Raw genomic sequence first — 16,239 nt, forward strand, 5'->3', positions numbered from 1 at the left:
GGAGTAACGAATTTAGCCCATATGATTGTCATTGCAAGTCAACTTTCCTCTGTATTTTTGTTTTCAATAAAATGGAAGGTTTTAGAACATACGTTTATACTACAGCAAATAACGCTCCGACTTCAAGTGCCATGGAAAACATGAGTTGGTAATAACTAATCGATTTGGCAGTGAAGAACAATTGGCACGAAATGGTATTCGCGCTGGTTGGTAATGGACTAGAGCCTAGAACTGGATTACAATTAATTCACCTTAATGCATTGGGTGGCCAATTTGAAAGAGCTCTGACGGGTTTTTCAAGTGTTTGACTAACTCAATTGAGCGCGCGCGCGCCTCCGCCGACTCTCAGTGGAAGTTACACAACAATAGACTTGAGGTAAGTAGTGCCCTCGAGGCAAGCTCCAGCTCTAGACATCTCATCTCATCTCATTCCGATGCATTTAGTTATGTAAACGTGGCTAACACACTAGGCCGCCGAATCTCGAATCTCGGCTTGCGCCTGCACTTTGACAAGGTCAAGTGGGTGTCAAATATTTACCATCCAAGTGCGCAGCTGTTGCCACCTATCGGCCGCCTGTCGCTCGTTGAGCGGTTATTGTTTGCCAATAATTAGTCAATTAAGTAATTGCTAATTTCGATGTTTAGCCATTGGCAAAAATTTCATTGTTATTAACGTTTTCCCCATAACCATTGCCCGCTCTTTGACTATTGCCCAGCCCAGCCAAGCCGAGTCAAGCGAAGTAGCTCGACGACATTGGGGGCGCTACCGTTGGTCAGTTACAACTTGCAACTGATCTATTTCGGGTGCCAAGTGGGGCATGCAAAACTTGTTCAGTCGGGACTTACATTCGGGCTTGTGGATACATTTTTGAATAAATTATTTCATCTATTCCCACTTCTGATGAATGTTCACAAGTACGTACATACACATGTACATATATAATTGATTCCTAAATACAACTTCAACTTTTTCGTTGATCGACGTGGCCCTTTACATCATCCTCACCTTTTGCCCCCCTACCGTCAGGTGCCATTTCTATTTATATTTGAAGATCAAGCGGCTTAGATCGATGTAGGCTTGAATACGTAGCACCCTACCCCAACTCTAGATTGCGATTAGGAAATTCGGAGGTCTTCACACCCCAACGGGTCACAAAGTCATAGTCTTAGAATGTGGCAATGAGTGGATGAATTCGTTTGGTTTAAAATAAGTTGAAATCTTGAGTTTTGGCGGTTGGTTGCACCCTAAAAGTAGGCAACGTTGCGCATTTTGAGTATGTCTTTCATGTTTACTTCACAACGATCTCTGGTTAAGACTCTCTAGTCCGTTGCTTCTGCTGTGGCATATTGCTGGACCCATTTGAGCTTTGTGGGTCACAGTGAAGTAAAAGAGGTGAATGGCTTTTACCAGTTTAATATAAATTAATAAGCTTTATTCAGGTTTTCCATTGTTTTTGAACTTGTCAGCTTAAACCACATACATAACTTAATAAAGAAACCAATACAGATTAACAGACAGTTACACCTATAAATGTACATGCTATGTACGAACAGATCTTCTCGAACACCAACCTCCGCCCTTCTCGGAAGTGAAACCGAAGGGTTACAAGAAGTTCAATCCAAAAGTGGGAAATGGGGAATTTAATACAATAAGTAGCTATAAAGTCTAGATACACAAACCTACGTACACATGTACATACATACGAAAGAGTATAAGCCACACCAAATGAAGTCCAATAAAAACGAATAGTTGACAACTTTTGGGCTTGGTTCACACGCCTTCCAAAACAACTGATTGTCTGCTCATTAAGCCGTTTTGCACTTAGAGTCTAAAAGCTTTATCCCCAGATTCCGTCCGTCCGTCCGTCTTTCTGTCTATCTATCTATCTATCTGTATATTCGTCTGTCTGTCTGCTGTCTATCTAACTATCTGTTTGATTGTTTAGTTAGCTCTTGTGCTACACATAGGCTAGGGATCGTGTTTTTCATTTTGCATTTGGCTAGCTACCTACATCTCAAGCGCTTCACTTATCTGTATACATACTTTTACTATAAGAAAAACTTTACAAAGTATTGCAACAAACAAACCGTTCTCCCCTCTCTATATACCGCATTCCTCCTTCTCCATCCGTCTCGATATATACAAAAAAACAAGCTACAAATAGTTTAACGTGATCTCTAAGTTTAAAGCAGACCTAAGCGCAGTTTAGTTATCGTTTATCGTTAGGATTACGTCTCAACTGTTATCAAAAAGTGTCGTAAAAAAGTCTACAACAAGAGTGAGTCTATCGTCCATTCGAGTGTATATGTATATGTATATATACATATATATAAATGTATACTCTAGTGTATACGTGTTGTGTGTATATGTGGTGTTGGTGGCATTTTTTGGTAGATAGAAATGGTTCGCGATTCAATGGGGCTACAAATATCATTCCAAAATATATGATTCTCTATCTATCGAGTGACAAGTAGGTGTCTGTGTCTGGGATCGTGAGGGTCTAAACTTGTAAACTTGTAAAATTGTGCCACAATAGAAAACGTTTATAAAAAGTTTCGGCTTGCTCTTCTACACTTCTGCTTAGCTTTAGTGGGGTTGGGACAGGACAGGACAGGGCAGGACAGGCTGTTCCGAATTGATTCGTGTATTAAACGTATTTGTTTTAGAAGTTATTCGAAGAACAGTTCATAAAGCGAATGGTTCTCCGGGTTCCGGTTCCAATGGTCACACTGCAGCTGCTGCTTGCCCGCATTGTTCTTCAATCTTCAATGTGGTTCGGTTACACGCTAACACTTAACAGTAAACATAATGAATATCATCGTAGTAAATCTTAGTAGTAGTTATTTGACTTTGCGCTGATGCAGACTAGAGCTACTGCTGTCCGGATTCAGGATGGACTCGTTGCTGGACAACGCGCCCTCCTTGAAGAAGCCGCCACCGGCATGCCCGTTCCCGTTCCTCGAGACGTACTCGTCCTCCAGCACGGGCTGCAAAGAAAAAAGATATAATGGCCAAATGAGTTCAAGTTCAGACTGTGGACTGTGACACACGTGTGTGTGCTCCGAGGTAAGGTTCATCTGCGCTATGGTCTTGGCAGCTGCGGCAATGGCAAGCCGCAGAATTGGGACTGTGGGTCTGGCTCAGCTTCTGCTTCTGCTTCTGCCCATGCTTGGGCCTTCGCATCCGGCTTCACATGTGAGCGCTAATTGAAACGTCCCCCGCCAGCGCTGAGAGTTTGCAAGTGCTATGCCTGTGCTGTTTGCTTAACTTAGCTAGTTAGAATTTTTAAGTTGATCAACAAAATTGATGATACAACACACAACTACAGTATAGTACCCACGCCGACTCGACTTGACTCTCCTCCAACTCTGATCACCCAGGCACGCTTTGACTTGAATCGACCGGGGTGGACTCGAGTCGATGGGCCGACCCCCCTTTTGGAAAGCCGAGTTAATGTGTTTGCTCAGCAGCGGCTAATAAGATTCAAGGGCTACTTGCTGCAAGGTTGGCCAACTGCGCATTAAGCCAGCCATCAGGCAGCCCTGGAGTGGGTGCCGATGTAACACCTACCATGCAGGCCCCCTTATTGCTGCCGTTGGCTGTGAGTGCATCGCCGTTGCCCAAGTGCTTGCTGTGGCCATTGGCGTGCGGGCCATGGCCATTGGTATGACCGTTGGCCTTGACAGCCTGCCGGCGACGACGGGCGGCATTCAGATATTTGGCTTTGTAGAAGTCGGAGAACAGGAACAGGAACATGACGCCGTGCAGGCCAATCCAGACCATGAAGCCCTTGGGGTAGTCGCAGTCGCGGAACAGCAGCTGGAACTGGTGCGTGAAGATGGCAACAAACTGCACCTGAAAGAGCACGCGGACATGGAGAGTTATGTATATGTTATATGTGGATCGTGGAACGTGGCAGTAGTTGATTTGTGGATGAATTACCATTTGGAAGGTGGTCAGGTACTTTTTCCACCAGATGAACTTTTGGTACTTGGGGCCCATTGCTGCGATCATGTAGTAGAAATACATCACAATGTGCACAAAAGCGTTGAGCAAGGCGAAGAAAGTGCTGTGTCCGCCTGGGATGTAGGTAAGGGAAGGGAAGGTTCAATGGGGAATATGTTCAATAAAGGATATGTGTATATACGAGATAGGGCGACACGAACCTGGGGCAAACTTGAGGCCCATCCAGACCGAGAAGGGCATGCAGCCGTGATGAATGACGTGAAGTGTGGAAACGTGCTCGTTCTTTTTTCGCAGAATGAAGAAGAGTGTGTCAAAGAACTCGGTGAACTTCGATATGTAGTACCACCAGCAAATGTTGACCATCTGCAACGGAGGGAGAATGAGGATCGCCCGGTGCACATGGTGGCTTATCGTGGAGGTTGGGGAGCACTTACCCGCAGCGCCAGAGGACTGTTACCATAGTCGACTGGCTGGCACTTAAAGCTGTAGTGGCCCCACCAGCCGCTCATTAAGTACTACAACGACAAGAGATTGGAATTGGCTGAGAGTTTGAAGTTTGTTCAACGGGGGGACGAACTGTGCGATTCTAACCTCATAGCAAATCCAGGCGCTGAATATCGTTTGTATCGCATTGTAAATGACTAGCACCGACCGCAGTTCCATTGGCTTCCGATTGGCCATAAGCCTCGGTCCCAGGGATGTGCTGAAATATGCATAGAATATGCACATTCCGAGAGTCGGCAGCGGCGACGACAGCAGAAAGAAGTCTTGCACACGGGGGTCTGCAAAATATAAGCGTGTCAGTCAACCAGATCCATCCCCACATCCATCTCTAGCATCCCTTACTTACCGCTCTTGTTGTCCATGAGGTCCCTGTACCACTCCTGGGCCTCCTGCAGTATGATCGCCATTCTGATGTTGCTCCGCTGTCCGCTGCTGTCCGCTGCTGTCCGCTGCTGTCCGCTGCTGTCCTTCTGCTAACTCAGTGCTCTGCAGACCCCGATGTCGGTGTAAAAAAGCTAAAACAAAAGGAAATAGGATTCATGTTAACTATGTTGTAGTGGAGAGTAAACTGCAAGATCACTTGCAACAGGAACAGGAACAGGAAGCGATCATTCACCCGGACATTCCGCATGCCGGACACGCTGAACAATGACATTGAACCTCGCAGCAAAAGCGGCAGATGATCTCCCTCTCCCTCTGTCCCTCTCTCTCTCTCTCTGTCTAGTGATCTGGGCTCGGACACGAACCATAAAAGTGGCGGTGCCAGGGGGCACAGGGGGGCGGGGGCACACGACAAGTTAATTGGCGATGCATTAGAGACTAGTGCACACAATAAAATGCAAAATGCATGCAATTAACAATCTGCCCGTTAATCAACACTTGGGAATCGGGAAACTACATTACCGACATGTGTGAAGAGGGCGGCGACGGTCAGGGGCGTGACTTGGCCAGTTACTCGCCCCAGCACCTGCACCGAGAAGAAATTGCACAATGATCACGGCTATTTCGCAGTTGCTGGCAGACAGCAATTACTCGTAAGATGCCGCTGGCTGGCTGGATTTAGACAGAGGCTGCACTTTGTGCCAGCCGGATTCCAGCACACTGTGGACACTTCACGCCTCAACGTTCGCTCGATCTGCTCAGGGTTCAGCAAGTTCAACATCCGATTCAGGTTCTCGGCAACTGTCTTATGAATATCAATTGATTTGTGTGGCATTGAGTCCAGTGAAAGCAAATTCCATTGCAATACGAGAGGGTTCTGTGAACGTATCGCCTCGATTTTGCTTATTCCGCACCTGCACAAACGGCCTCGTCGCCCTCGCCATGGTCCAAGCCAAATCAGAGTCATTTGCGCGACCGGGTCGCGGTTGAGGCCACTTCAGGCAGTTGCTTTTGAATGTCATGAACAATAAATTGGCTATGGAGATGGAGATGGAGATGGAAATGGCTATGGCTATGGCGATGGCGATGTAAGAGTTGAGCAACTGGCTCAATAACCGTTGACAAAAATGTGCCGCTTTTATTACAGTTTTCGTTTCCTCAGCCAGCGCCAATTTCGCGTCTGTCGCAATTGGCTTCAGTGGCTGTGTGGGTCAGTGGCACGCTTTGGGGGGCGGCCACCGCCTACTGGCCTCCGCTCGAGGCATGCCGAAGGCGTGCAGCATCCGAGCATCCAAGTATCCGAGGCGCGACGACATTCAGCGGCTGTTTTTAGTCGCATATTTTGTTCGTGTTGTTCGTATTTTTCGTATTTTTTTCGGATGAATTACGAAATGCTTGATGACGTTTCTTTTGAGGGATGGGATGGGCAATGGCCCCAACTTTGGACAGTCAGAGGTGTTGCGGGTTCGTTCGAATTGCCATGGCAAACAGCACACAGAGGCAGAAAAAGGGAGGACCGCTCCCGCTTATGTAATTGACTCGCTGCCAAGGTGCCAAAGTGCCAAGAAGATACAAGACACAAGATACGGAACGCAAAGTGAAGCAAAGCAAAATCCGCAAATAAGTCAGTGGGGAAGAGGGGGGAAGGGTGGGGGTCGCGCGTACAGGTATAACATGTGCTCTGGCGTCGTCACTGTTTTGCGACCAGGTAAACAATCAATGAGCCATCAAGAGCCGCCTGTTGCTCTTCCGGCTGTGGCAGCTATACAATCCAACCATCCGCATCCTCATCGCAACCTAGAGATGGGCTACGTAATCGTACAGAGATTGGCAGAGTGGCCTCTGTTTGTGGTGTTTACACGATGTTGCAGTAACCGTGGTGGAGTGGTTGCATTTTAGAAATCAATTAGAGCAGCTCCGCCCCACCAGAAGCAGCAGCAGCAGCAGCAGCAGCGAAGGGAGGACTGAGGCAGAGGCAACAGACAGCAACAACAAAAGCTGCGCAAATAGTTGGATGAGTTTGTTGATTTTATCGGCATTCACCCTTGGGGCTTGTGGGGTATGGAGATTATACGGCTCTTGTTCATGTTTTTCCATTGTAATCGTTCGTTTAGAAAACCTAATTAAGTGGAAAATCGATGCAGAAAAGCGCCAATACAGGTCATGTACATATTTACATACATACTATGTATGTATAAATGGAAATTGGGCTTATGTAGGGCGACAGGGCCGATGACACATTCCTGGGCGATAAGCCAGGGACTTCTTGTACACTTTCGCATGCACACTATGCCACCTCGCACGCGTATCAATAAGTGAGTCACATGGCGGACTTTTAATCTCCAGAGATAGGGAAGCAATTTCCTCCAAGTACACCCGGCACTGGCCTCAATCGGCTCAATCGACTCATTCCACACCTGTTCTTATCAATCTGAAGAACTATGCATTCGATTTTGGCGGTGTCAGCTCCGCGGGCAGATGGCTGATCGGGCTAATTGGGTTGGGGCGATGAGCCGACCATAAGCTATAAGCCGTAGCTAAGCCACACTAAACCTGACCACTCGACCACTCTTTGGTTCAGTCCATATCCAAGCACCGACTACCGATCGCCTCATGCAGATCATACAAATTAGCTTCTGGCCGTGCCTCTGTTATCTACGCGTACCACTGGATATGACTTTGTGTGTGTGTGTTTGCACTCGAAATTCTCGTCACGTTTGGGGCGCACTTGGGGCGATTATACAATGGGGGGATTGCAAGACCGAAGCACGGGCTGCTCGAGCGGCCCAAGACCACTATGGTTTTGGTTACAGTTTGGGTTTTTGGCCCTTAAATTCCGAACATACCATACATATGTATGGTATGTACGAGTATGTGTGGACTATTTATGGGCTGGCTTACGCCGATTATCTAATCACAAGCACTCGACACTCACACTCACACTAACAGAAATCAGCACGATGTAGTTGTCGCGGGTCTTCTTGGCCGGTATTGTTTGGATCGTTATTTGGGTATTATTTGGCAACACTTTGTTGCTGATCGGTTGTTCCGGTTGTGGCCCGATGCTCTGCCTTGGACGCTTTTAAGCCAACTGACGGCTGGTTGGATGTGCGTCTGAACCTTATCAGGGCGGCGGGCAATGGCGACAAACGACAATAGCAACGGCAACGGCTACGGGCAACGGGCAACGAAAAAAACGACAACGACAACGATACGACGAAGCTGAATCGATCAGTGCGCGCACGAGTAAAGCGATTATACGGCTTAACGGTGAATCATGCCAAGTACCAACTGGGAGAGCACGCCCTGAAGGGAGACCCAGAAAGAGAGAGAGAGAGAGAGAGAGAGAGAGAGGAGTATCGGGAGAGAAGTGAGTCCGAATATCGTTTAATAATTTATGCACTTCGTTCGGCTCGAGGCTTATCAAAAACTTCGTCCGGTCGTCCGGTCGTGCGCCGTGCATCGAGCGGCGTGAGTCGCGTGAGTGCACGAGAGTCAGCGGCACGTCAACGTCAACGTCAACCCGCTACTTGAACCGTTGGCCAGCGTGCCAGAAATCCAACTGAAGGCCCGGCCTGCTGCTGGTCGGGCCGTGTTGTGGTCCGCGTCAAACTTGAGCTTGCATTGCAAATTGTGTACAGAGATACCAAGCCACACAGATACGGATGCACGGAGAGGAAAGCATGGAGAGAGATTTTGTTGTTGTTGTCGAGGTGCCGCAAGTCGCCATCTTCTGTGGCGGCAACAGTTGGCTGATGTAACAGAGCTCGCTGGCTGGCCATTTCTATGCATTCGTTTGGCCATTCGTCGGCCAACCGCTGGCTCTGGCTCTGTGGGCTATTAGAGCTGCTGCCAAAACCACTTTCGCTTTCCAGGCCATTTCTGTGTCTTTGGGCTTGGCTGTGTGTGTGTGAGTGTGTGTGTGTAAGCGAAGCGGAGCGCTGCCCGCTGTCCAGAGAGTGGGGTAGTAGAGTAGTGGGGTGGTAGACGCCACTCGGAAGCAGCAGCGCTGCTTGCAAAACTGTGCCACATGCAACAAGTGTGCGGAAATTCCCCCCCCTCACCACTCATACGAGACCCGAGACCAGTCTGCGCCGCGTGCGCTCATACTCGTGAACAGAAAAGAACTGCGCGCGAGTGCGACAGACAGAGAAAGAGAGACAGAGAGAGAGAGAGGCAGCTGATGTTTTTGGTTGCAGCTCAAAGTCGAGGAACCGTTACCTGCTGCATACTTCCATACTTGAGACCTAATTTGTTAACTTGACTGGTCAATCAACCGGCCCGCCGGTCTGGGTCTGGCTGGCCAACGACAAAACTTGGCCAACTGGAAATACTCTTTTAGTATGCCTATCCGCTCCTCTGTCTCTGTCTCCGTCTCTGCCTCCACTTTCTTTTCGTTCGATCAGAATGATTCGTTTCTGTTCTCTCATAATGAAATGCAAATGTGACCCTTGGTGGCACGAACCCAACTGCGTCGTCCTCAACTACAGCCCATAAGGCCCATATGGTTCGTGACTGTACCTGCTGACTGACATTTGCCCGTTTGAGAGCGACTATCTCCACGAGTATTTGCTGGAAATGCCCGTGTTCCGCCTTTTTGCATCATCTTTTCGACATGTGTCGCTGAGACAATGTCTATGGACAAATTAATAAACAAACTAAAGTCGACTGCACGAGGAACCTTTGGATCGGATATGCAACCAACCCCACACGCTACAACTGAGACCCAAGGGAGCAGCCCCAACGAAAGGGACGGCACCCGAGATGTACTCCAAACGTGGGGAGGAAATCTTAGAATCGTACAATAACTTATGCCAACAATCCATCAATTAACTCCATTCGGGGACAAATATAAATATGTATGTCTCCTCGTCGCACCTTCGGACGCGGCCAGCACAGCACAGGCAGAGTCCGACGGTTCCATTTTCAAAGTAAACAGAACCGAGAGCGAGAACCGAGAAGCGGGAAGGAAGAAGCGCTGGGAAGCAATCAAATCAGTAAGTCGAACAAATAACACCTTAAAATTCCCCTGAATATTGGGGTTCAGAGTCGTTAGCTTTACCTTGATCCCAGCCATCAGCGTTCGAGTATATGGCCAACAGTCAAGTCAGTCCGTCTAGGCTGCTACCGAACGAACAACTGCTGTGGGTGTGCAGGTTTTATGTAAGTATGTATAGGTACATATGTATGTATGTACATACATATGTATGTGTGAATGCAAAATTGGTCGAAATTTGAAAATAATACGCGAAACGGGTCAAAGTCAGACAAGTGCGGGGGAAATTGCACAAATCCACACTACAACGCTCAATACTCGAGACGCAACGTAAATTAACTTTCTTACAAAACGGAAATAGTAGCACGTAGTCGTAGACCAGACATACCCCACCAACCTCCGCCACCCACAAACCAAATGAATTTCATGGTCAAGTTGCGCAGCAGCTAAAGACATCTTTCGTACATACTCACATGGATGTAAATGTATAAATGTCCACAGTAAAATCCCCCTTGGAGGTATAGTCACGGTCAATGTCATATATGTAGATGAGTAAAAAAAAACAAAAACATTTATGCAAATCAACGTTGACACAGATCACGCCGGAGTATACATATGTATGTATCTCTCTTAGCTAATAAATACATTTAATCACATTTATGTACATATGTACATATATGCAAAATATTTACATTTTGTCGGTTGGTTATTTATGTGCGAAACGTACATATGTATGTACATATGTGAAAATATGAATTTAGGCGAAGTTCATTACATTATTCAGTTCTCCGCCAAAAAGGAGACGTTTGGCTATGGAACCGTTTGGTGCTTTTCACTGTATCGAGCTTATACTGTACGTACATAGGTACAAACATACAAACATACATACATATGTATACGTGCGTGAGTGGGCTCATCTCATTAACGCTAGATGCCGCTGATTGCATAGGCAAACGATGATTCCACACCCTTCTTACCCCTTTCTTGCCAACCATGTTTAGCCGCACATGACCCGTGGATATGGAACATGGATCGAGCAAATTTGTTCGGCATTTTTGTTATTTCATTTATGAATGAGTCGACCTCATCCATAACTATGTTCAGACGCACACAAGTCGTGTATGTGTACATAATACATACGTATGTACATACATATGTACTACATCCATATGCCCAATGGAGGTCGATGAAAACACCTGTCCAACTGCCCAAGCAGCGTCAGCAGCACGTACAAGCCCGGCCAAAATACGAGCAGCAACACAAGAGCCAATTAATTGTTGGATGCGCGCGGAATTGGCGCAAGCGTCGTTTTCGCTAGCGATGGGCACATGGGAAGTGGAACTACGAGTGGGGGTGGGTGTGGGGGAAGGGCTTTCGAGATCACTGTATGTACATGCATATGTTCGAATAAGTGATATGTAAACTGCGCCCCACTCATATTATCACTGTGTAAAATGTTTGCTTTCAAGTGTCACTGCACCCTACCCTGATCAGCTATTTAAGTGTGGGAATGGAACTCATTCGTTTTTTCACAATACGAATCCCCATTTCCAAAAGACTCCTGAAATTAAGAGAGAGAGTAGCCAGAGACTAACAAAGTGCCCAGAGTATTTAAAATCTTCCAAAAAATAAACAACAGAAACTAAGCACGAATTCGGCACAAGCCTGGGGGCTCAAAATACAGAGCCATACGCATCTCTACCTGGAGGTATTCTGCAGTAAAACACTTGGCATTCCACTGGTCTCAAAAGTCAAATAAAAGCGGCCCCGATCAGTTGGTTAAACCGCTCGAATCTATGCCCGAAGCACTGCTGGTAATGTTGAAATGAAAGCGCAAGTATTTCGCCCACTGCCGGTCACGTCACGCCCAGCCCCATCCCGAGCTAAAGCCCAGAGCAGCCCCTGGCATTTATTTAGTGGCTTGACTGAGGCGCCAAAAGCAGAAGCAACAACAGCCACTGACCACCATCTGACCAACTAAATGCGATCTTTGACGGAAACTTAACTCTCGCACACGCACTTCCCCCGAAAACTTGTTGATAATAAGTCAAATATGCACGACGGTATGTATTGAGATTCTGGACGGAGTTTCGGCATTCTAAGTCATGTTGAAACCATTGACAGTTGAGGTTATATAACGTCCGACCAGGCTGGTTACCAAAAATGAATAAAACCCGTCTGGATTATGGCAAGACTGGGCCAAGAAAGTAAAACACGCAAACACATACTAACAATATATTTATGGCGGCATGGTAAGGGCAAAGGAAAACGAAAGAGCAGCACACAACACACAGCGAGATAAGCGGCTGAAGAAAACAAAACTAAATGCCGAAGACCGAACGGGACGGGACGGGACGGAACGCGCATAATGTGCGAAATTTGCAGTAACCAAAGTCAAAGTGGAAAGGGCTGCCGACACAGTGCGAGAGCTTCGAGATGGTTCGTAGGAGGTAGGGTGGATGCACACCATAAATGGAGCATCCAATTCGAAGCTCTTCGGGTACTTATACTTAGACGTGTCTACGATGACTAATTTAAGGTGCAATCTTGGGTGTCACAAGTCAGTAGAAATGCTAAATTACATTTACGTATGTATGTATGTACATATGTACATATATGCACATGTATTTGTGTATGTTATCAGTTTCATTATCAATTATACACAATATAAGATGCACACCGCAATTCCACAGACCCCGACTACGGCGATCCACATGGAGGGCTACAATACTCAAATTAAATCCTGTGCGCTAAAGTTCCAGGCGTTTATACAAATATCCCTAATTGATGCCAAAAGAAGCGGGCTGGGGCTCGCCTCCCATTATCTGTCATTTGGTTTCAGAAATAACCCTTTCTATGCTCGTGTTTTCCACTACGCTGGTAACTTATGCAAATCAGCAACAAGTTGGCCCTTTTGAACAGAGCGAGATTCTGAAAGCATGGCCATAAAAGTAAAGGTTGATTCTGATACAGAGTCAGAGCTAGGGTGTAGATATTTGTTGAGCCGTCCGTCGCTCTTCTTTTAATATGGAAACCCGATAAAAGAAGACTTTCAACCGCCGCCAGCTCTGCCACGACACGCCTAATGGCATATATTGGCTTCACAGCACACCACAGAACAGAACAGAACAGAACAGCACGGCAACAGGTGGCCGAGACTGTCAGCAGTTTGGATGCTCGGTTCTGATGCTGCTGCTGTGCCATTCAAATGTTTGTGGTCAAACAAATGACTGGCAGCTCTTCGCATGGTTCTGACTTGTCTGGGAACAAAATCAGATATGGTACAATGACCGGGCATGGAGAGCACTAGGAATCATTCTTTGGGCTCTTTCGCTGTTGGCAGAAACTGGTTGAAAGAAAGAACTTTGAGCATAATGACAGTGGGGCCGAAAAGTGCTTATTAAGCATGCGCCGCTAAAACATATATTAGCACACACGCGAACAGAATGAAATATTTGTATAGATGCTTGCATGTGTGTATATGTGTACTAGATCGGATCCGAAGAGCCAAAAATCGGTTGGACTTTGGACTCGCTATCGTAATGAAATTTCTATTCGCCACGATAAATGTGCGTCTGTATGTGAGCGTGCAGTGAGCAGATCCCTCTCGCTCACTACGTTCTGCTCCCGGGGAGAACTTCAGCGACCTGTGAGCACTTACTGTAAACGCATTGGCTGGTCGGACGAGGATCCACCCAAAAAACCAGCCATTAAGTCATAGCTGCCTGATTTATAATGCACAACAAGGAATTATCGTAAACACTGCGCCTTTTAGTCTGGTCTCTAAGCATCGTCACTCATTTAAGTTGCATTCCATTTAGGATCCGCCCACCCACAACCCCAACCACTGCCGACTCGGCTTGTAGTTTTCACATCTCGCCATCCTCCACCGGCAATTATCCGTACTGCGGCACGTACTGGGGGCAAGGTGCAAAGTGTTCTGTTAGCACTTTCATTTTGCCTAGATTCCGGACTCTGGGCAGCGTCGGGCCCCGACAGCGCTAATTGATGTCAGGGCACAATTCGAAGATCGTAACGACCAGCAGTGCGATCCAAGTATTTGGCGCATCAGCGTGCTGAACGCGCAGAAACCTGCAGAAATGCGAGTTCGACTGCAGACGCTTCCGCATTGCCGGACAGTGGACAGGTGAAACTGTTTCGATTGACGGACAGCTGCCGCTTAGGGCTGGACGACGCTTTGGACAATTGAAATTGATGTAACGGTGAACAAGGAATACGTATGTACATGAATACATACATATGTATGTACATGCGACGCCTGCATTCCAAATTTACCGTTGTTTATCTTCAGCGATACGACACTATTGGCCATGGCCCCCTTCCCTTAATCACATAGCACGTGTGCGCTCTTCCACTTAAGGTTGCTCTCTTAGGCTGGCTGTTGCTTCCGCGGCATGGCTCTCTTTGGAAGCGTCTGGACTGGGTGCGGTGGGAACCAGGAGCCAGTGCCAGCGCCAGTGCCGAGTCACTTTTTTAATTAAACCATTGCGGCATAAAACCACAGCGATGACTAATTTTCCAAGGTGTTGGTGGAGGGGCACTGGCATACAATTCTTACCGTCACAGTTTTGCAAGGAAACCGGCAGTAGAGTCGAAAAATATAATTTTTCGGCGGGGAATTTTGCTTAAAACGAAAGAATTTTAAGCACACACACGCACGACAAGAGTACACAGATATACGGATGGACGCGCGCTTTTGGAAATTGAAAAGCGACGATCGGCTACGCCGATCTCGACGATGACGATGAGAACGAAACACAACAAACAACAAAAGGCAGTATTTTCACTCTAAGTTAGCACACACACGAGCCCAATAATCGAACAAAAACAATACAACCGCGTTTCCGAGTGACTGTTCAAACTTAACACTCTGAACGCCCGCCTTTTAGATAGGTCCAAATTGTCCAAATTGGGAAAACAACACTGCTTGTAAATAGCCACCCATGTACCTGTTTACGAATAAATTAGAATGGGCACCGTTTCATTCAGCTAAAATGCGTTAATAATCTTTAAGTTTCATTAATCTATTAGTTTGCAATTAAACACCCATTGGTCAACAGAAGGTTAATCGGTCTCGGTCAATGACATATTTACTCGATTTTAATATTCTGTTTAATATTGCCATCAAAGTAAGACTCTCAGCCGTGGAACTAAAATTTTCTACGATTATACAATACATTCGCCACAAGATGGGCCTACTCTTCATTACTTCTTTTATTCGACTGTTTACAAAAATAACGATTTAGTTGAAAGGGTTGAACTAAATAAACGCTACGTTTTTAGAATGTTTTGTTACGTTATTTGACAATTTGCTGCTGGCAGCCCAGTAGTATGCTCCTTTGTGTACCCTGTTTCACTTATTTATTTTTTTTTTTTTTTTTTTGAGCCGTTTTTTAACTTTATTTAAGATCTGTCTTTCGCAGACAATTATTAAATTTCCTCACTTTTCGGTACTTGGCAATCTTATTTCAGTTATCTTTATCGGTTGTTGAGTCCGAAAATCCTTAGCAGGCTGCTGGATATGCTGTTATGTAATTATCATTACTAGCATTTGAACCACTGACGTTTGATCGGTTCGGTTGTGGCAGCCAGATAAGAGTTTAACGCTCAGCACCATGGCTTGTGCCAACCATTATTTAATATTAACATTTCGTTTTCAAAGCTGCTCTTAAACATAGTTAATGTCTCTATATTATGCAAAATTTGTTAAGATATCTCTCCAACGCAGATTTACTTGTTTTTTCATTTATTAGAGCCAAAGATTTCCAGCATTTTCTCAATTCGAGGACATACTTCCCTCCAAGGGTACTAAGTGTTGCTTATTTCATGCATGAAGAAACTATATAAGGAGATCTCGTCGGTGGCAGAGTAACTCGCTGGTTCTGCCTATTTTCAGTGCTCGTTTGCTTGTCGACGCGGAAGTTTAGTTGCAGACGAATTTTTTCAAAATGTTTTTTTTTAAACAAAGACTACCATCATGAACCAAACCATTACAAATTAAATTATGAAACAATTATTATGTTTATTATGTTTTTTTCACATTGCCTTCAAACGGTTAATCAGTACATTCCATTGTCGTTGCCCTCACACTTACAGCGAGAGCCCTTTCACTCGCACGTTTCACTCGCACGTTCTGCTTATTTTTGCCGACGAGACCTCCTTATATAGTTTCTTTATGATTCCATGACAAATGTTGGAAAAAAATGCTGCTTAGTATTCGCAGCATGTTGCTGGCCCATACAAATTATGTTGCCATCGGTAAAATACGTAGTGAGAATGGAATAAAGACTCATTGTTGCTGGTGAAAATTCCCATGTGAGAGAGAGAGAGCAATATCCCTTCAAATTGAGAGAATTTCCCCAGGGAAAAG

At 46.0% G+C, this 16,239-nt stretch overlaps 1 protein-coding gene across 1 annotated transcript; it reads right to left on the reverse strand.

Annotated features, from left to right (window-relative positions):
* Positions 1-1,416: 1,416 nt before the first annotated feature.
* Positions 1,417-7,989, reverse strand: LOC117899572 (elongation of very long chain fatty acids protein AAEL008004). Its single transcript, XM_034809685.1, has 8 exons — positions 7,800-7,989; positions 4,818-4,986; positions 4,559-4,749; positions 4,402-4,482; positions 4,168-4,330; positions 3,944-4,080; positions 3,572-3,856; positions 1,417-2,988 (listed from the first exon to the last, which is right to left on the reverse strand). Exons 2-8 carry the CDS (start codon positions 4,876-4,878, stop codon positions 2,842-2,844), a joined length of 1,065 nt encoding a protein of 354 aa, XP_034665576.1. The 5' UTR covers positions 4,879-4,986; positions 7,800-7,989; the 3' UTR covers positions 1,417-2,841.
* Between the last annotated feature and the right edge of the window lie 8,250 nt (positions 7,990-16,239).

This window comes from Drosophila subobscura, chromosome O (genome assembly GCF_008121235.1).
Source record: "Drosophila subobscura isolate 14011-0131.10 chromosome O, UCBerk_Dsub_1.0, whole genome shotgun sequence".
Taxonomy (NCBI): domain Eukaryota; kingdom Metazoa; phylum Arthropoda; class Insecta; order Diptera; family Drosophilidae; genus Drosophila; species Drosophila subobscura.

What these genes read in the sequence shown, in the direction of transcription:
- LOC117899572 (XM_034809685.1), bottom strand. Translation starts at nt 4,878, where the DNA reads ATGGCGATCATACTGCAGGAGGCCCAGGAGTGGTACAGGGACCTCATG. An exon ending in GGGCCTCAAGTTTGCCCCAG is followed by an intron (nt 4,081 to 4,167) that starts GTTCGTGTCGCC and finishes CCTACATCCCAG; the next exon opens with GCGGACACAGCACTTTCTTC. An exon ending in ACCTGACCACCTTCCAAATG is followed by an intron (nt 3,857 to 3,943) that starts GTAATTCATCCA and finishes GTGCTCTTTCAG; the next exon opens with GTGCAGTTTGTTGCCATCTT.